The 22690-nt window shown below is 39.2% G+C and overlaps 2 protein-coding genes across 2 annotated transcripts; both read right to left on the bottom strand.

The window, feature by feature from the left end:
- On the bottom strand, nt 1–3848 carry LOC137292226 (uncharacterized). The gene is made up of 2 exons (XM_067823804.1): nt 3701–3848; nt 1–1224 (listed from the first exon to the last, which is right to left on the bottom strand). Exon 2 carries the CDS (start codon nt 1154–1156, stop codon nt 413–415), a length of 744 nt encoding a protein of 247 aa, XP_067679905.1. The 5' UTR covers nt 1157–1224; nt 3701–3848; the 3' UTR covers nt 1–412.
- An 8262-nt stretch (nt 3849–12110) lies between these two features.
- LOC137290601 (small ribosomal subunit protein eS12-like) lies at nt 12111–20352 on the bottom strand. Its single transcript, XM_067821652.1, has 5 exons — nt 20284–20352; nt 20119–20154; nt 18480–18611; nt 15428–15530; nt 12111–12312 (listed from the first exon to the last, which is right to left on the bottom strand). The coding sequence occupies exons 2-5, from the start codon at nt 20133–20135 to the stop codon at nt 12148–12150; spliced, it is 417 nt and encodes a 138-aa protein (XP_067677753.1). The 5' UTR covers nt 20136–20154; nt 20284–20352; the 3' UTR covers nt 12111–12147.
- Nucleotides 20353–22690: the final 2338 nt, after the last annotated feature.

Below are 22690 nucleotides of genomic sequence, written 5' to 3'. Positions count from 1 at the left end.
TTTTCTTTGTAAATTTTACACAATATTTGTATAACAAAATATCACAGACATGATTGAGGAAGTAACACAAAATATCAAACAAAACACACAATCATCATGTATATCTGAAAAGAGAAGCAGGGTAAGGCCTCCTCTCTTGAAGATAACTTGTAAAGTTATTTGTAATCACTTAACCTTGGCATACCACTACTCCGAATAGATGAGGAATATTCAACTTTGAACACAGCAAAGATGGATATTGGCTAAAAGCAAACTAAACATTCATTCCATGAATAAGATATTCAACCTTTTTATGAGAATGGAGTGTGAAAAAGTGGTTCGGCTGGCACTTGTGTGTTATTGCGAGAAATGTTAAGGATTCAACAAAAAAAATCATGATTCAAATTATTAATGCATTGCTTTCATGAAATTATCACGAAAATGAAAATTTGGTTTCATCAAACTCAGGATCAAGTTTCTGCGTTGTAAAACGCAGCTTTTTCATGGCTTGATCAAACTTTGTGTTGGATTCAAGAATCTGAGCCCTGACTTTGTCTCTCTCATCATCTCCCTGGGTGCTCTGTAAGTACTCTTGGACAACAGCTGGTCGGTTGAATTCGGGATTGAGGTATGTTTGAGCATATGGCAAGGGTTGGTAACTCATCCAGCTTTGGTTTGAAGGAATTGTCGTCCGTAATGGCCTTGACCTTTCTTCTCGGACGTTTGCTTCAGCAGGGCGCTGTTCAGCCTTTAGTGCTGACGAATGGGCTGGCTTTTCTGGAGGCAGGCCGCGTTTGCGCCGCATGTTTTCACTGTTACGATCACTGCAGCACGAACAATACAACGTGTCATTTCTGTCCCACGTGTCAGTCTTCACGGGTATAGCAGCACTGTATTTTGCGTAATGGAGATAGTCAGCCACCACTTGATCGACAGACGTGTCTGTAGGATTCGCCGGCTTCCGGGGTTGCGGTTGGGGTCTCGGTTTATGTGCTGGCTCTTTTCGTGGGTCTGGGGGTAGAGTTTGAATAAGAATTGGCCGGTTGTTGACACGGACTTGCTGGACATTTCGAGGGGATGCCCCCGAGGAGGACGATAGAAATGACTCCTCCTTAATGGGTGCTAAATGATTCATTAAGGCTCGGGACATTTCATAACGGGCCTTGGAATCCCCCATAGTTGTTCTCAATACAGAACAAAACCGGTCTTGCTTCAGCTGTTGCCCTCCAGAATGCTCATTGTTGTCTGGAATAAGAAAATATTTTGTTCTTGAACGAGTGTAAGATTTGACGCAGCTGTAAGAAACAACCATCCAGTTATTGACGTTACTGTTTATATCAACATCTCAACATACTTGTGCAGGTATTGAGGTCAAATCGATAACCAGACAATAAAACAGTTCATAGGGAAATTTTAGCGATAAATCTAAAATAGTGCATTCGGACAAATACAGATCATTGGAATGATAGTAAATGCTTGTTTTGGTTGAGTACCTGCTTCGTCATGCGATTAGTCAAGACAAATCCTGTACTGTCAGACACTAGTTTATGACGTCACAATATAATGACGTTTCATCTCGTGGATTCATGCATTGTCACACTCCGATGCAGCGATGACATAGCATAACATCACTGCGAAAGGCTAATTTGCATATCACGTGACCGGACTTTTCTCTTATATGTAAACAAATGCGCATATTCATTAATAAGCTGGGACTGGCATAACGCAAGCGATTCGGCGAGGTTTTCGTAATGTTTAACACTGTTACGTAAATATTCTTCTACAGCTGAGTCAATAAGGTTCATGACAATACATATTTATATTTCAAAACGGCTGCATTGTTTGCTATTCATTAGGCTTCGATGACAGCACGTGGAGCCTTACAACCCACGTAAACAAAAGGGTCGCTACGCAAATCGAAATAGTGTTAGACGTTTTAGGATAATTTCTCAGTGAAACTCAACCATTTTAACAAAGATGCTTAGTTAGATGTAAAAACCTCATCAAAAATAAAATACACACGAAATGTGTACATAATATTGATTGAACTATGTAAGATGTAGCACTTATTCTTAAACATAGGCTTACAATCGTTTTTTTTTTTTTGTAAACTAACATCGCCTAGTGCGAGGGAATTCATACACTATACATTTCTGGAGGTAGACGTCAGCCTTTGTCTTGGGTTGAACAGAATATTGTGTTGCCCTTGGTGATGTACCACTTATATGTGGTAGTTAATTCAAGTCTGGGTTTAGGCAAGGTAACACTTCCTGTTGATCACACTTCACGTTGATATGACACGGTCCAAGCAACGACCATTTGCTCCCTGTCAGAATCTCTATCCACTCTAGATGATGGAAGCAGGGGATGACGCTAAGAGCATTCTTTAATACTAAAGTGCAATATCAGTGGTGTGGGGTTTTTTTAGGGTAGGATGTTCAGAGCGTTGGACATTCATGTAGCAGAAATCCACATATACAATACGTAGCCGGTTAATATTCCTTTTATTCAGTTCAGTCCGCCTTGTTAATGACCGGGCGGTTCAGCAGGGAACTATGGAAGACGCTAAGTCTCTGAATCTTTATATATATTTGATTTTGCAAACAAAACAAAACAAAAAAACAAACTCCATTTAAACTGAAGCGGATACACGTGGACTTTCATGACAACCTGAATTTACTTATTGGCCTTCACGTTAGAAAATGGGCTGTGTTCGGAGAAAAATAATGTAGTTCATGAGAAACAGACATGAGGAGTTTCTAGACCTTGAAATGATGTATGCTCATGTTATGTGGGTGGAGCTAGTTTCGTAGTGAAACGACTCAATCGTGTATATCAACCCAGTTGCATTCTTATCGATCGTGTCTTTCCCCCGTAATACAAAACATTCCATCAAAATGAGTTCACGAATACACGTTCCTTCGCTACTCATAATAATAACTGTTCACAATGAATTAATCTCTTCAGTCACATGTCTGATTGTCAAGTCTTACGCGGACTCAATATCCGTAACTTCCTTTCATTACTATCAACCGGAGCGCATCGAGTTCATACACCGGACACCGTCAGTGCGCTTCGGGTTTGACACGATATGGGGCCTCGTACGGGTTATTTTTCATGGAAAACGTCAGATTATTGCGGCGGTATTTCTTTAGCTTGAGCAATCTAGTGTTTGGAAGGAGGAGTTTTTAAGAGCTAATAACGTTTGTATGGTCGAGCGGTGAGAGCATTACACGTATATCATCACATGCACAAATGTTCAAGACTATTAATGGTGCAGGGAGAACAGAAGACAGAATATCCTGATATGAGTGAATGAACTGCAACCTGTTAAAGTAGTGATCCCTTTCACGAGTTGTTTATACTTTGTTGATCATATATTATAAAAAGCTATCTAAAAGCACAACGAATCGTTATTCAACAAGTTCTCACAATCGTGAAACAAATCGCGCCGAAAGGACTTAAATATACATATGTACAACCCAAAGAGGGCCCTTCTGTTTTGTGTGTAGCTATGTTGGCTGACAATGACCTTCGTTAAAGAATTTACAAGACATAAATACCCCCCTCTGCACACCTACCATATGTATTCATAGTGACATAATGTAAACACATAAAGGTGCCTTTGAGACTTTTGTATGTCTTAGACACGTATACGACATCTAAGAGCAGTTTGTAAGCGTTTAATATAATAGCCGGAAGATCATCAAACAGTGCTTACCTTTTGTGGGGCAGGTAAAATAAACTATACTCGCGTCGCTCTTTCAGTGTTACTATACGCAAGGAGTTAACTGTGTTAAATTCTAACGTCTGTTCTGCCTTTAGCCATTCCGTGCCGTACATCTTTGAGCAACGACTTCGACCCAATCAGATATTCTTAATCTATCAATCGATATTTCAGGTGGAGCAGGCCACCGTATCTAATTGGCAGGCCAATCACGTAACGCTAATCTCGAAATAAGGTAAATTATAAAGTTTAAATTTCGAATGAAAAATACAAACATCACGCTTCCCAAATATTTGTACAAACTGCATAAACTAGAGAGTTGTAAAATCGGATCATCATTTAAAGAGTAAATATGCCTTGATTTGGCGTTATATTGAGGTTCGATCGTCCACTGTTGGGTGTTGGGCGATAAGGGATACCCCGAACAATATTTACATTGCATACCCAGTCTCGGTCTTGGGGTGAGGTCTCACATTAGCATACACAATGTGACTGAGGATTATGTTGGGTACAATACACCGGTCATCTGGCCTGTCCCTTGGGGCGGGTGTTATGTATTGTGTATGTCAATACGCCCTGGATGCGAGTGTAATGTGTACCTGTTATGTAATGTCTGGCAAAATGACGGGGTCGAGTCATGACGAGCGCCACTTCACATAGGGAAGGAATGTTATTGCGATTTATGATGTTGTTTGTCGGGTGGACTAGTGCATGCTCACCATGCGTGTATATTTCACTACCTACCCGGTTGTTCAATTTTAATCTTTTAGTATTATACCACACGACCCACCGTGTTTGACTAATGTTGTAGTTTCATCACAGTTGCGTAGAACTATAATTGGATTATTTTTGAGCAGTTAAGCGTTAAACGACAAACAAATACAAATTAGTCTTAAATTCCACTACCCATCCTGCTGGTCTAATGATGCCCTATAGGTCTTATATTCCACTACCCAGTGCTGGTCTAATGATGTCATATAGGTCTTATATTCCACTGCCCGCTGTTTATTGATGTCCTATAAGTTTTATATTCCACTACCCAGTGCTGGTCTAATGATGTCATATAGGTCTTATATTCCACTGCCCGCTGTTTATTGATGTCCTATACGTTTTATATTCCTCTACCCAGTGCTGGTCTAATGATGTCATATAGGTCTTATATTCCACTGCCCGCTGTTTATTGATGTCCTATACGTTTTATATTCCTCTACCCAGTGCTGGTCTAATGATGTCATATAGGTCTTATATTCCACTGCCCGCTGTTTATTGATGTCCTATAAGTTTTATATTCCTCTACCCAGTGCTGGTCTAATGATGTCATATAGGTCTTATATTCCACTGCCCGCTGTTTATTGATGTCCTATAAGTTTTATATTCCTCTACCCAGTGCTGGTCTAATGATGTCATATAGGTCTTATATTCCACTGCCCGCTGTTTATTGATGTCCTATAAGTTTTATATTCCTCTACCCAGTGCTGGTCTAATGATGTCATATAGGTCTTATATTCCACTGCCCGCTGTTTATTGATGTCCTATAAGTTTTATATTCCACTACCCAGTGCTGGTCTAATGATGTCATATAGGTCTTATATTCCACTGCCCGCTGTTTATTGATGTCCTATAAGTTTTATATTCCACTACCCAGTGCTGGTCTAATGATGTCATATAGGTCTTATATTCCACTGCCCGCTGTTTATTGATGTCCTATAAGTTTTATATTCCACTACCCAGTGCTGGTCTAATGATGTCATATAGGTCCTATAATCCACTGCCCGCTGTTTATTGATGTCCTATAAGTTTTATATTCCACTACCCAGTGCTGGTCTAATGATGTCATATAGGTCTTATATTCCACTGCCCGCTGTTTATTGATGTCCTATAAGTTTTATATTCCACTACCCAGTGCTGGTCTAATGATGTCATATAGGTCCTATAATCCACTGCCCGCTGTTTATTGATGTCCTATAAGTTTTATATTCCACTACCCAGTGCTGGTCTAATGATGTCATATAGGTCTTATATTCCACTGCCCGCTGTTTATTGATGTCCTATAAGTTTTATATTCCACTACCCAGTGCTGGTCTAATGATGTCATATAGGTCTTATATTCCACTGCCCGCTGTTTATTGATGTCCTATAAGTTTTATATTCCACTACCCAGTGCTGGTCTAATGATGTCATATAGGTCCTATATTCCACTGCCCGCTGTTTATTGATGTCCTATAAGTTTTATATTCCACTACCCAGTGCTGGTCTAATGATGTCATATAGGTCTTATATTCCACTGCCCGCTGTTTATTGATGTCCTATAAGTTTTATATTCCACTACCCAGTGCTGGTCTAATGATGTCATATAGGTCTTATATTCCACTGCCCGCTGTTTATTGATGTCCTATAAGTTTTATATTCCACTACCCAGTGCTGGTCTAATGATGTCATATAGGTCTTATATTCCACTGCCCGCTGTTTATTGATGTCCTATAAGTTTTATATTCCACTACCCAGTGCTGGTCTAATGATGTCATATAGGTCCTATAATCCACTGCCCGCTGTTTATTGATGTCCTATAAGTTTTATATTCCACTACCCAGTGCTGGTCTAATGATGTCATATAGGTCTTATATTCCACTACCCACCGTGTTGGTGTAATGATGTCCTGTATTCCACTATTCACTGCGATTTTCTAAAGCTCTGCTGTAAGTCCTGTGTTCCACTACAGTTTTTCATGAAATGCATGTGGACCCAGTTTTTATTTTGTAAATATCGCTTCATCCAATGATCCCATCGATCTCAAACTGTGCAAGTGGTTGTTTTGTCAGACAACCTAATCACATTGTAAATCGCCGAGTTAATGCATGTGTATGGAAGAATCTGTCTATGTAACTGTGAATAATATACACAGCAGAACGCTGACAGCTTGCAGAGGGAGGAGTTAATGACCTGTAACAGGGGTCCACATGTATTTCATGCCAAACTCTATCTGTACAGTGTCGAGTGACAACATGTCATTGTTACCAGAGAGAGCACAATCCATGTTAGTCTGCTTACTACGACGCCAAGTATCATTTTGTAAGCGTTGAAGATGACCGTATGTTTACTGCCGTCGACTGGTTGATATCGGATTACAAACACGCATAAAGAGTCGGCATTCTCGAAACATTATGTACGTAAAGTTTACGAGGTATCTTCAGCAGACATACCTATATCTCCTTATGTTTCCGCATGCCCCTGTATATAAGTGATATAATGTTGACCTCAGTCTGTTTAGAAATGCGTAGATGGAGGAAACACGAAATAGTTGCTGTTCATATTCCCTCAATTATATTATTTTCTCTTCTGTCCACCCTGTTATGATGATATAGACCCAAATGCAGCTAGTCCGTCTTACAGACCCTGAAACAAATACATCTGAAAACAGAGAAATCCGATGTAAGTCTTGCATGTACAGCATGTCCAGATTACGGCAGTTTCAGTATATCAGGAAACCAAACCCATTGGGCTGTTTATCGTTTAAAGTTCTAATTTAATAAAGGACCGTTCCTTCTGTGAACTAAGTTCATTTCTGGGACGAGATGTTTCTGTTTGAGATGTGCCTCTTTTATCAATATCATTTATCTAGAGACCCGGCGCCAGTCTAGGGGATGGTCGAAATAGTTACTCGCCTTTCCGTGATGTTGATGTTAGACACAAGTCCATTGTTCGTCAAGTGTACAATGCACGAACTGAGTGTCCGTCTAACTTGGACTCCAAGGTCAAGGTCAGTAAGTGTTTTAAACGGTCGCAGGGAAGTGAAAAGGATTAACGTTTGAATCTTATGGAAACCTGTGTAAGTACGAATAAATAATTGAGCACGTACAGCTTATGCTGTGCGAGAGGTGATTGACGACAGACACCATATAATCTAATTTATGGTCTCTGTTGACCCAAATGGCGTGAACACTTGTGACAAACAATGGAGGCAGTGTGTTAGCAAGTTTACAATGTCTACTCTTTAACTGTAAGACAGATGTCCCCTCAGAACAAGAATGTGTAAACATTCCACCGTGACCTCTACTACGACGCGGGTCGGTCTAGTGGTTAAAGCGTTAGCTCGTCACGCTTAACAAACGGGTTCGATTCTGTATATGGGCACAAATAGTAAAGCCTACTTCTGGTGCCCCCCGCCGTGAGATTGCTAGAATATTGCTAAAAGCAGCATAGAAACATATAGCTTCCACGATTGTTGCACTGATGCAGACACAAAATACAGTGACACCAAGCCAACCTACTTTTTGATACTACCAATCAGTGGGACAGGGAAACAACAAGTAACATCTTTCAACCTTGTTTTGATGTGACGCAGCTTGGCTAGATCCATCTTCCTTTCTCGCTGGGTGGTAAGGAAGCGAAGTGTTTGAAGCGTTTGCTCGGGTTCAATTCCTCACACTGGTACAGGGGCGGTGGGGTAGCCCAGTGGTTAAAGCGTTCGCTCGTCACGCCGAAGACCCGGGTTCGATTCCCCAAATGGGTACAATGTGTGAGGCCCATTTTCTGGTGTCCCCCGCCGTGATATCGCTGGAATATTGCTAAAAGCGGCGTAAAACCGAATTCACTCACTCACTCACATTGGTACACTGTCTGAGGGAGGCATGTTAAATATTACTGTAATGACATCGGAACAGTATGTTTTAACAAAACCGTGACGTCTCGTATAGTGGTGAATAAATGAGGACGAGGGAATAATAACGAGACGGGGGCAGTTAACCTCGGGATAAAATTGCCCATAAAAGTCAGTGGATGCCTGTTATTCCACGACTGTTAAATAAAACATTGGGGGTGCCGACATATAAATGATACCGCTATAAACGTAAACCACCATCTCGGACCACAGAAGTTCTAACACAGATAGGAGGTGAAGTGTGTCAATATGAGTTGTTATATGCTAAATGCAGCGAGCAGCTTAGGGTAAAGTTAATGTCTTTTTTCTAAAAAAATGGTTGCACAAAATTCAGCATGCCTTTACAGATAACAAAACTGCAAATAACGTGACCGACATGACAGTTAATATTATGATCTTTTGTTGCACACTTCATTTTCACCCGTTTTCGTGGGTCATTTATATACTTTAAAAAATTCAGTACTAATAGTGGCACCCCTGCACCCCATTTGAAGCAGTCTAATGGGTGTGTTAGTAAAGCGGGTGATTGAGTTTAAGTTTTACGCCACTTTTAGCAATGTAACTAATGGTTTGGTGAGGGGTGGGTAGACACACCACTGATGGACTGTATCCGTGTTGCGAATCAAACCAGGGTCTTCGGCACCATGAGCGATCGCCTTACGAGGGGATGTCAATAAGTTTTGAGCCTTGCATAGAAAAACACAAAATATTGGTATGAACCACATTTATTTTTCAACATAGTCCCCTTGTGAGTCAAGACACTTGTTTCATCCTTTCTGCCAGTCGCTGATGTCATCTCTGTAGAAGGCGCCATTTTGGTCCTCAAACCAAGCCTCAGTAGCAGCAATAAGCTCATTATCATCCTGAAATCTACGATCACGCAAGTGATTTGGGAACAGATGGTAATCACTTGGTGCCAGGTCTGGAGAGTAGTGGGGATGCGGCAAGATTTCGTACCCGCATTCCAGGGCAGCTGCGGCTGCAACGCGAGAGGTGTGTACTGGAGCATTGTCTTGATGTAGAAGAATACGTCTGATCTTGACCCGGCGCTTCTCCTTGATTGACTGTCGCACTTACCTCAACAAGTTCGCGTAATATTCCCCATTGTTCTTCCTTTTGGTAAGTAATCTATGTGGATGACGCCTATGCTATCCCAGAAGACTGTCGCCATTACCTTCTGCACTGATCTGGAGGATTTGAACTTTTTGGTCCTGGGAGAAGTGACATGTTTCCATTCCATGGATTCTTGTTTGCTCTCAGGATCATAGTGGAGGATCCAGGTTTCATCACAGGTTACTAGCCTAAAATGAAAATTTTCTGGATTCTTGTTGTATCTGGTTAGCATGGAGGTGCTTATGGTTTGCTTCATTTCATCTGTAAGCATTCTTGGCACCCATCTTGCGCACACCTTAGACATGACGAGATGTTCATGAAGAATTGTCTCGATGGATCCGTGTGAAATGCATATGGTCTCCTCTAACTCGCGGAGTGTGATTCGACGATTTTCCAGCACAAGTCTATGCACTCTGTCAATGTTTTCCAGACTAGTGCTTGTTGTTGGGCGACCTGGACGATGTCATCTTCACGACTCTCTCTACCATGCTTAAATTCATTGACCCATCGTTTGATGGTAGCAGATGAAGGGGAAGACTTCTCATAAACTGCTGAAAGCCTTTCTTCAATGTTCAATGTTCAAAGGTGCAATGCCGTACCATAGGCTGTGACACCTGGGTATGAAAAATGCTCAAGGCTCAAAACGTATTGACATCCCCTCGTATCTCTAGGCGACCTTTCCGCCCCGTCATAAAGATGGAAAAGGCAGATAATTTTGGATAGATTGTTTGAAGATTAATAGTAGTTCATTCCTCAAAAGTTTGCGATTTCACTTCACTAAGATCAAATAAATATGTTTTCAAATAACCAGCCATCTAAAATCCTACCAAGCGCTTTGAGGCGAGTTTCGTTCATAATTTCACATATAGATCGATTTTGACATCCTGACTGAGTACCTCGATACATTGTTTGTAGTTTATGTAAGTAGCTTATCAGTTTTGAAAATATCGTTATCTTTGGAGGAATCTTCTAACAGCTCCATAAATCGTGAACCTTGGCCTCAATGTCCTCAGGCCTGGTGTAATTCTGTTAAATTTCAAACACAAGTTTGCTATTAAATTCGTACTTTCGTATCCTAAAACATCACAACAGTACATAAGTACAAAAAAAGTCAAAAGCGAATCTAATGGTAGATTGATATTTGGTGCTTTATAGTAGCACCTTGAAAGGTGTGTAGACAAGTGGACCACACACCGGGACAACTGACATCCCTGGTTATCAAGGGAATTGTACCATTATCCTCTCAATAAGAACCCACGCCCTTGTTAACGTCAATTCACATTTCGACTTCCGATCATAGCGGTCTGGGCGCATGCTCACTGAACCACTATTCTTGCGACAAATGATACAGCTACGTGCGATTTTCCCCTAAATATCCAGTGTCTAAAGTCCAGGGGAAATCAAAGAATGGTATTCAAGGTAAAAGCCAATATTTGGATCGACAGTGTATGAGAACTGGAACCGGTTGGCAGCTTCCTGCATACACCATCAGCTTTGCTTCTTTCCGTAACTTGTAACGTTAAACGAACGATATAGCGAGGCATTCAGTTTTTTCAATAAGTCAGGTGTCGCTCATCCTGTTATTTCCAAACGCACCTCAAGCGTGGGCACTGCGTAAATTAACTTCATCATCATCGTTCTCTGTGGTCATGGTGGATAGAAAAGAATGACCACTGACGGTAACAAACAGAAAAAAATGTATTGATTTATTGGTAAATTTCATCGGGTAGTAGAATTGGAATGGGATGAACTGGAATTGCATACGATGGGAGTCATCTCGGCAACATATACGTTGATTTTATGTACTCTTCTTCACAAATTTGTCTTTCACCTCGTCCACATGCACCTCAAAACGTGGGATTGTGCTTGCGTAAATGTACATTCAAGTGTATTCGTCATGTTAACGAGTGTGTATTTATACACACCAGAACATTTGCACCATTTCTGCAAAATGTGTAAATGAACAGAGACAGAATGCTTTTGCTGTCATGTGAGCTTTAAGTAAAATCACACAAATGTATTCACTGTTCAGGTGTACGACAGATCTTAGTGACAAATTACAAAACCATAAGAAGATTCAAGATTAACAATCCATTTTGTCGTACAGCTTAGTAGAGAAGGTTGAAATAATTGTGAATCCAGACGTTTTTGTTTCCAATTCTGGTGAAAGTGTAGATATATATTCATTTCACCATGCACAAAATCATTTTGGCCATGCTTTCTCTGAGCTTTTCCTTCTAAACATTTTAGTCAACAGCACTTAAATAAATGTGATGAAGTTCAAAAATAAACAATTAAACTGTACGCAGGTCCACTAAACAGACAACGAATAGGCTACCACACCACCTCCTGGCCTCAAGAGGCAATGTCTTTTTTGTCTTAAAACGATTAAAGCCATAGACACACTCCCGGACACTTTCAACACCCACGATACCTGCTGCTTCAGCTTCACAAGCAACCGTTTCAACCACTTGGCTACCCCACCAGGCACCTAGACAAGATGCAAAGAATTGTCCATTGTAACCAGGGCCATCAGGGAGTGCTCCTTTGACAACTCACATAAGAATGGAAAACTTCTGACTCAGGAACCCTAAACATTGGGATTTAACCCTAAAAGAAAACTAACAACCAACATTTATTTCACTGCATGTATTTTCAGCTTTTTACATATTTATTTCTTGGTCTTGAAATATTCATGGACGACGTCCAAGGCCTGTGACTCCTTTCCATAGTCAGTTACGACAACACAACTGCAGCCGACAACTTTCCTGGCCTTGCCTTCCTTGTCTATCTTACACAGGCCTGCCCACTCCCCAAGCTTCTTGCTGTCATCAACCTGAAGCAAAGAGAGAAAAGTTGATTGGCAGGAATTAACCAAAAAAAAGTCTTAACAGATAAGGCATTTCAAAATTCATGCTTGTGCAACAGACCTGCGAAGATCTGAGCTAAAATTGATCTTCCTAAACACATGCTTGTCATAAAAGGCGGCTAATAGGATTGGATTATCAGGCTCTTCGACTGGTTTGACACATTTTACCGTAAGTGAATGCTCATGATTGTCAATCACTGGGTTGTTTGGTCCAGATTATTTGCAGACTGACTTCACCACTCAGCCATTATCCTAACCATTAACAAGAGGATTGAGCAAATAAGTAAACGGACCTGTTCAAAATGAAAGGATCCGAGTCATATAACTTTGTGAAGTAAAACATTTGATGACTCAAATTTTGTGCTTATCTTTAGTGGATATTCAATAAGACATTCTTGGCAATCTTTGCACTATGACAGGCACAAGCATTTAAAAGTACATTTCACCACCACATAGCAACTGCTTATTTAGAGTGAGTTAAGTTTTACACTGCACTCAGCAATATCGCGACAGTTGCTGATTTTGAAATTGGCTTGCGCTAATGAGTCTTTCTCTTTCTCGCATGCATGCATGCACACACAACAAAAGAGGAAGCATGTGTCTTCATCACTGGATCTCATTCAACACCTTACATACTCAATACATCCAATTATGTATACCATTCTAAATGATCTGTTCTGCATGGGGACACTGCAAGATACCTTCTCAGCCTAATTTATGTACAGTGTGTGGTTAGGAAATTGACGAAAGGGATGTTTACTGAAGCAGTGCTTATCACAATGAATACAGCAACACTGGGTCTTCACAACCACTGATCAGGGTATCAGAGTTTGACGCAACTTGCAAATGTAGAAACAATAAAAGAACATAAGAAAAACATTGCATCTCTAGGGCTACACAGTACTACTTATTGCATTTCCAATGGATCACAAACAGCAGGGATTGGGAAAAGAGAACTTTGACCATGGGCCATTTTCAGGATTATTAGCTATTTCCTGAATTTTGAATGGGCCACTGCCCTTGTATAAATGGTAAACTTCCAAATTTTTATGGGCCATTTTTCATTCCAATGTGCAAAATGGCCCATGGCCCCTGCCTTTCCCAATCCCTGAAACAGTTGTGGGGAAAGCCCCCAGAGTTGGTTACAACATCTACTGAATATCCAGGACTGGCAAATATACAACAGGTAACCCCATCAACTGAGCATACGAAGAGGGTGAGACAGTCAGTATTGGGTTAAGCCACATTTAGCAATATTCCAGCAATATGGCAGCTGGAGACTCATAGAAGAGGAGAGCTATGGTGAAATCTGCAACAATCTGGGAGGGATTTATGAAAACAGCAAGAACTTCCTTTCCTGACATGACGCCTACAGGGATACTAGCTTGGATTAATAGCTTGAATTAATATTACTGGTCCTCTGCAACACTGAGTATGTTGTGTATTTACAAGAGAATTGGGTACACACTTCCTCCTGACAGGCACGGTCACTTGCTAATTGAGGGTATGGTTGTACAGTGCTTCTGAAGTCACAAAAGGAGGGCCACCAAAATAAGGACTTGAACCTGGACGTCTGCCGTGAAAGAAAACCTTACAAACACCATTCTTCAATGTAGCCATTTGGGAATGGGAACTATCCTCCGATCCTCAGACACTGTTAAAGCTAATCCTCACCCTGATTCAGAAGAGGGAGCATGTGTCTTCATCACAGGATCTCATTCAATGCACGACACACCCAATACCTTCCACTTATATTCACCATTCTAAATGATATCTACATGTAGGGATATCTACCTAACCTAATTTGAACAGCTTATGGTTAGGAAATTAACGTAAGGCGTTGTCCACAGGACCAGCACTTTTAGTACACTGAATCAGGGCTAGATTTAAGAGATATCTACCTACTAGCAACGGTGCAGCCCGAGATTAAATCCTAGTTGAACTAACCATGTTCCAACTTCACTGCTTTATTCTGGTATGTAATGAAAGAAATAAGCTATTGAATTCTATACAGTGATTTCCCCACTCAAACATTGACTTACACCTGGTGCGACATAGACAAATAATTAGGCTGCAATGTTGGATTCAGCCACTGCAAGTAACATATCACTAAACTGAATACAGTAACATCTCTGTAAAAGCATGTTTGGATATTGTCAGGGTTTGACGTGACACACTAGAAAAGTAACAAAAGAGGAAAACACATCAAGGAATGCAAACGACAATTCACTGAACCTACAATTCATCACATGCAGATCCTCAGACACTGTTAAAGCTAATCCTCACCCTGATTCAGAAGAGGGAGCATGTGTCTTCATCATTGGATGCCTGATTCAGAGACCCTTATGCAGGCTACCACTAACCAAACTAATTTTTTAAAATAACCCAATGTAAGAAAACGACTGGCAAAAAGAGTGAATACATTAATATGGTTTAACACTGCTACTTTTCCAGCAATATCACAATGGGGAATACCAGATATGGGCTTTACACATTACTAATGTGGGCATGTGAACTTGGTCTTCACCACGAAGAGCAGACGTTTTAACAATTAAGCTAGATCACCACCCCTTCATCAAAAAGAATCTACAGAAACAAATTACAACTCGTCTTAGGCTCTAAAGGAAATCATCACCTTAATCAACTAATGAAGTAGAAAGTTTAACTGGTTGTGCCGGACAAGTAGACAATTTAAATACAACATTGCGCAGCTACAACAAAAGTATTTTTTATGACCTAACCATCCACCCATCAATGGATGTCCTACACATGGCTGTCCTAGGTTTACACATACCTACCCTGGGTTTGTACTAAATGAATCACGTGTTCTCAGTCCACTGTCACGTTGCAAAATACCCTTGAACTGTTTCTAATCTGTACTGGATTATAATGGCACCTCGAATAAATTTTTCTTTCAGCTGAATGCAACATAATGGTTAAAACTATTCTATTGTCGACCTCTTCATACAGCTTTTCACTGATCCAACTGAATAAAACTGACTGACCGTGCCCCAATCTGTTTATCATTTCAGCGGCACCATCCCTGATAGCCTCATTGCTAGTTTAATACATAAACCCTCACCTTGAGAAGGTTGATTCCATGTTCAGCACAGAGAGCCTCCACCAGTTTTACGTACATTGGTTCGTCACAATTGTTGGCCAGGATGCACAAGAAAGCTTGACGTCTGAAACACAGTGTGTCCAACAATGAATACAGATGAAATCAGGGACCATCTAAATAGTTAACTTATTGAGTGCATCAAAAGTGTAAATGTATATATGGATAAAATGGTTCACAAAATATTAACTTACTTTTCTTTCTCCTGATCAGAACAAAGAACCATAACACTGGCATACATGATTTCGCTTAGGTGCACTCACACAGTACAGGTGTATTGCAGTTGAAAATGAAGTTTCACATCTGTGCCTTATTAATGCACCCCGCTGGACCAAATTATCTCCCTTTGTGCTACTTCGTGGCAAAGAGAAAATTCTATTTTGTATCACATGAAAGATAATCTTTTTCATATTATATGGATGCATGCTAATTTCATTACAGCAGAAAATACAATATTTGGGTTAATCTTACAAAATACATTTCAACAATAAACATGCAAATCTAACTTACAAAATAACAGAAAAAGCAATATGTGAATTTTTCACATAAATTTAAGGAATATTAAGAACTGCTGCTGAGTGCACCAATATGAATTTCGATCATTTTTTTCTTTTATGTTTTTTTAAAAATATTTCAGGGATTGACTTTGGCCGCAATATTGCAATTTTCTTGCATCAACTGCTATAAAATCGCACTCACATATCAGCGGCGATTTAGAATTGCATCTTGCTCACCTGTACAATTAGAAATGATGAAGTGTTTAAATCTATTTTACTGTGAAGGGCTTTGGCGTTATTTTGTGCTGTCAAACATATTCCTGTTGCTTTCTACCTATTTTTAATCTTTGGAACAACTTCCAGTATGGATCATCAAACATAGTTATACATGGCTGTACAAAATGATCTGTGCCTCAAGGAGTATGATTAACCTCACAGTTCTGTGTTGTTTAAGCACTGTGCGATGCTGTACACAATTTGCATTCGGAAGTTGCGTTCTGCAACATCATGCCTCCCAAATGGTGTAACGAGACCACCTCATTTGATACTTAAGTTTTTAAAGACTACAAATGTTAAAACGAAGAAACTGAAATGATTGACCTCGATGAAAACCAGAAAACAATGGTGATGCTAGTAGACCTACAGAGTTTTAATTTATTGCTATTCATGAGTATGTCTCGAAGTTGCTTAAATACACATGACAATATCCTGTTTGTTGTTTATTCCTTTTCTTGCAAACAATCATGAGCCGTTAAATCTCATAAGATTTGAAAAATCTCAATTTTGGGGTCAAATGTGAGATTTACCATCTGCTTTTGACAATTCAACCTCACACTTTACTGCAAAAACTCATCTATGAAAGTGAACAAGAATCTTCTCTGGATTGAACAGTTTCTGATCGACCTTCTGCAATTTGTACACATGAACCAAACAGATTTGTCAGCTGTGCACACTAACACTGGGGCACCCCAGGGCAGTGTTATCTCACCCGTGCTTTCCATTTTCTATACTAATGACTGTATAAGCCACAACCCTAATTGTCTGACTGTCAAATTTGCTGATGATGCGACTTTGGTTGGCCTGATTAGAGAGACAGAAGCCCATTACAGAAAAGACGTTGATAACTCCGCTCAGTGGTGTGATGATAATTACCTCCAGTTAAATGTTTCGAACACAAAAGAACTCATCATTGATTTTAGAAGCAAGAAAACCGACACTACTCCTGTTGAAATTAAAAAAAGAAAATGTTAAAATTGTTACACGGTACAAATACCTTGGTACTATTATTGACGACAAACTACAGTGGGGCCAAAATACTGATTTCATTTTCAAGAAGTGCCAACAAAGATTCATTTTATGCATAAATTGAGATCTTTTAATGTTAGCCAAAAAGTAATGTTGCTGTTTTATTGTTGTTTTGTTGAGAGTATTTTAACCTTTCGAATTCAATGTTGGTAGAGTTCCCTTAACCTCAAAGCAAATCTCATCTTAAAATGGTTCTTATAGCAACCAAGATTTCTGGAATTTGTTTCATCTTTACAATCCCTCTTTAATGATCGTGCTGTTAATCTAGCTGAAAGAAGTTTATCAGATTCAAGTCACATTTTATTCCAAGAATACAATCTTTTACCTTCAGGCCGGCGATACCAAATGCCCCATAATAAAACTTAAAGTTCAAAATTCTTTTATTCCATCAAGTATCCGCCTCTTAAGTGACTGTTGACTGTCTGTCTTTGTTGTCGTTTTATGTATCTTAATCTGTATGTAGTTATTTATGTTTTAACAATCTCATATGTGTTCACATTCAAATGTAAAAAGAATTACCCTTGGGGTAATAAAGTATTGTCATTGTCATAATCATCATCATCTCATATCTTTCATGAGCCAGGGTTATCCTCCATATTTCACTAATATTACTAGATTATGCCAGCAATGTCTTCAAACATTGTAGCTACATGGGACATCAAATCCAAGCCTAAACTGTGACCCGAGTTTGGTTTTATGCCACTTTTCGCAATATTGCAGGAACTTCCAGTGGGTAACACCAGAAATGGGCTTCATACATTGTACCCATGTGGGGGATTTGAAATAGAGTTGATGACAAGCCAACTCTTAACTACTAGGCCACCCTACTGCCTCCTAAACCATGAAAAGTCAGGCCTTTAACCAAGAATCATTCCTACTGCCACTGGGTTGGACAGGAAAAACCTGTGGTTGATACACAGGGAGCATCTCTGGGTTTGTCGACCATCAAACCAGACCACAAGACTAACAAAACTGCCCCTTGAAGCATGCAAAAGAATGGAGACAAATTTTATCCTTGGATCCTCTAGGGACAAATATCCATAGAGAATTGTACATTGATCATACTTATCACTCAGGAAAGCACAAAATCTTACTTGTCAAGTGCCTTGCAAAAGAATGGAGACAAATTTTATCCTTGGATCCTCTAGGGACAAATATCCATAGAGAATTGTACATTGATCATACTTATCACTCAGGAAAGCACAAAATCTTACTTGTCAAGTGCCTTGGCACATTCGTGGAGTCCTCTTGCTAGTCCATCATGGATGAGGGAGGTTTTTAGTACTTCTTGTACAGCAGTGAATAGATCCATTGGACCACCAACGGCGGCGGCGGGAACATCATCTCTAAAATAACACATACATTTTATATATTGTGGCTATCACTTGCTGCATTTATCAATAATCAAGTGATAAGTCAATGGTAATGACAAAATCAAATGTTTAATGTTAAAAGACAACTAATGTAAATACTCAAGTCTGAGCCACACAATCCAGTGAATGACAACATCTACCTATGCAACTATGATTGAGGACATGCATCAACCAAGTTTGTGAATAAGAATGGGTTCCTTTTAGTCACATTTCATGATGAGCATGGCTTTGTGTTTAATTCTAACCTGGATATTTATTGGTCAAAACAATTTGTTAACCAGAACAAAACAGACCTTGACAGATTAGGGTCAAGCAAGCTAAGCTTCTTGCATGATTATCCATGTCAGAATTAACTTGCATCAACTGACCAAAATAAAATTAAGTATTAAAGAAACCGATAACAGGACAACATTTATCAAAGCATTTACTTGTGGACAAATTATGGTCTAGCCACCAACACCCATGACAAGAATTTAGCATGTTTGTTACCAGCAGTATTTGCTTAAAATTTGAACATTTCATACATCATTCCTCCTTTCAGCCAATCATTGAATTTAATGTTTCTGGAATACACATGCGTTTGAAACAACTGATAAACAGTGGATGACTGAGTGAGTGAGTGTGTTTAGTTTTAAGCCGCGCTCAGCAATATTCCAGCTACATGAAGGCGGTCTGCAAATAATCGGGCCTGGATCAGACAATCCAGTGACCAACAGCATGAGCACTGATTATGTTACAAAACTGTCAGGAAAACACAATAAGTACTCATCCACTGGTAATATCTTGCTATTCACAGAAGATACTATTAATCCCTTGAAAAGCACACCACTCTGCTTCATAACCACACCATTATCTTCATGAATGAAAAATGTAGAAATTGTTTGAACAGTCAACCATCTATTGTGGTGAAATGCCAATATTACAACCTAAAAAATGGGTGTGGTGATGATAAAAGGTGAAGGCCACCAGTAGCACAGGTCACGTCTTGACAGCTCCTGGCTTGGCCACCTGGGATTCAAGTTCACTTTTTGTATCTGGCATATCCAGGGAAAATATACATTGCAAATGGAGGTGCCCTATATAACTAGACCACTCATAAACCATCACTACAAGAAGTAAAATTAAGATACTCCACGTTTACAATGTTCAACTTTCGTAGCAAATTTTGTACTGTGGCCTCAGAACATCTATGTAACAAAGTGTCTTACCGGTTTGTATTTCTTGAAATAATTTATTTGCCGGCACATCAAAAGTGCGAAAGGCAATACAACCCTGGAACAACGACTGCACTTGGGTGACTGGACTAATATAAACGTGAAATTGAAACGATCAAGACGTAGTTGAAAGTAACTGCAACTCTTTAAGACAGTTAAAAGAATATCAGTTTCTATTCCATAGAATCGAGTTGGGTCACGTTACATGTGCTATCAATATTTGTCATACTAAAATCCGAAAAACAGTCACATGTGATTGCACGTACCCTTCCGCATCTGACATTGTGATTGCGGACGTCCTTCTGCAATCAAATAGAAAATTTGCATGTAAAACGAAAGAACAATCTTTCCTTTATTGTTTGTCATTGTTTGTAAATAGATGCATTTGTTATAGTTGCGATTCAATTCGATTTCAAGCTATGGTCCCTTACAATGATATCCCGTCAACGAAGTCTTCGTAGAAAAGGAAGTAAGAGGCGGCGCGGTGCCTTGTGGGACAGTTTGATGATATTTCCCTTACGGCATATTATTATGTTTTATAGTGAATTGAAGTACTGAAGTGGACGCTATAACGTTTCAATAATACAGTGCACATAGTTTCGAAGAATTTCCTCATTGGTAAACGAAAAAACCTGAAACTGTTAGGTTTATTTTATATAACTATTCCACAATCAAGCTTTCAATCAATCAATTTATATTTCACTACTTAAAAGGCTGCAGGCCTGTAGTACATTTAGAGTCTACGTGAGTAGGCAGAGGTCATTTAGAAGTTCTTCTCTGTAACAATACCTTTTTCTTAGTCTCATAGCGAAGTAGATGTACATTGCCAGATTCTGTAATAGTGATGTGGTAGTATCTGTTAATAGTGACATTAATGTTCTTAGACTTCGGTGCTTATAAAAGTATGGTTTTAGGTAACGAGTCGTAACTCGGAGTTGTTCGTAGAGTCGTCTAAGCAATACAGATTAGAAGGAAATGTAGTTCATCTTCAACAGCATTCATACTACTTAACTGACATACTCTTTTTTCGCCTTGTATACATGTATACCTGCCAGTTTCAATAAATAATTCGTGAGAAGAGCAACGGAAACGCGAAAGGGCTATACGGAACTTTTTCACGTCGATTCTTGCTAAATAGTCTTAGATAAAAACAAAACATATTGCAGTTTTTTTTGGTTTTTTTTGTTTGTTTTTTTAAATGAGTTATGACAATCATTCCAAAGCTGAGGCGTTATTCTATCTTCTGATAAATGATAAGAAAGTCAGATTTCAATGTTTGGAGCCCATTATCTCCAAATTAGGTTTGAGTGACATAGACAAACAGAAACATGAGTTTCGTAAACCTACTCAGACTATGATCTACTTTTCAGTCGATCTGTTATGTGTTTTACTATTTTGTTTTGGGTTCAAAGTAGTCCTGAAACGCACAGTGTGGCCAATTCTGGACTAGTTACAGCACTAGGCTCGCAATAGCCCGGAATCCAGTAAACATTAAACGAGACTGTTCTGTAATCAATGTTTTGACTTGACACTCTGGTATTCAGGCGACGACATGTCTTGTTATTTGTTGACAATACGATTTGTTGATGTGTAATAAACAGCAGGTTTTGTTGGATATAACCCCTTTTGTCATTTTTACATGGTATCAAATATTGCAACATGGGAAAATGCTATGAGTATTAAAAATTAATGTATGGCCATTTTGACTTTTTTGCGTGGCTGTTTCGACTAGGACCATGTGAAATAGCAACAGTTTTGGAGGTGTAGGTACTGTCGCCTCTGTTGACACTGAACAGTGACGTTATGATCAATTGATGTCAAACTGAAATGCATCTGATAATCATGACACCAAAACGACATCGTGTATGGGAGTACGACACAGGGGGAAATATTTTGAAAAGAACACCATCATGTATGTAACATACACCAGCTCATGAAACCTGTATTTTACTATAAACTAATTTAGATAATAAATTCAATCAACGTATGTGGCAGGTGTATCAAATCAGATTGTTTTTTTTATGCTTTTATACTTTCAAACATGAGCTATAAACCCTCCGCCGCCGCATGTAGGAAGCAACGTCACAGAACCGTGACATCATGGCATTGTTCATGACGTCACGTTACCATGACAAAGAGATATTTATCGTAGGTAACAAATTATTTTATTCTTTTAATATTATTCTCTATCTCTCTTTTCAGCTATATTATCATCGTGAGGCAGGATAATGGTTAAGCTTTAGAGCTTAGTCACACCAGGGAGCCTATATGGAGGTTGTACAGTATCCATGGTCAAACCGACTAATTGCCAAGCCATGAAGCTTCTCGGCTGATTGGTCTCACAAACTCCATGCACAATTTGATTCATTCTGCACCGACTCTTTGCCATGCAAAAACAGCTTGGACACTATGTAATATTAAGCTATAAACAACCCTAAGCTATAAACATAAATAAGTATGACTAATATATTTTTTCCATAACTTTCCTTTACTTTCACTGAATGTGTGAGATGAGAATCTATTTTGATATTGCATAATGGTGTATTATTACCTACCCTATGTGTATTGCATTTTATGTATGCATTAATAATTACGTTATGCGTAATGATGTAAGATATATAATTCCAATATTCTATATGCGTAATAAGTAATGTTATAAGTAATGTTATTCATGCTTTGAAATACTACAACACTCTTGGTAATTATGACTGTATATTTACACGTGTGTGGGAATACATGTATCTCGTATGGGTTATGTGTGGTGTATATTATATTATCATATTTATTGTTACAGGGTGCCGTTTACCAATCTCACGTTCTCAGAAATAAACGACCTCA

This window comes from Haliotis asinina, chromosome 7, assembly GCF_037392515.1.
Source record: "Haliotis asinina isolate JCU_RB_2024 chromosome 7, JCU_Hal_asi_v2, whole genome shotgun sequence".
In the NCBI taxonomy this organism is placed as follows: domain Eukaryota; kingdom Metazoa; phylum Mollusca; class Gastropoda; order Lepetellida; family Haliotidae; genus Haliotis; species Haliotis asinina.
The sequence above is the reverse complement of the archived record's forward strand: the minus strand, read 5'-3'. Positions and strand labels throughout refer to the sequence as shown.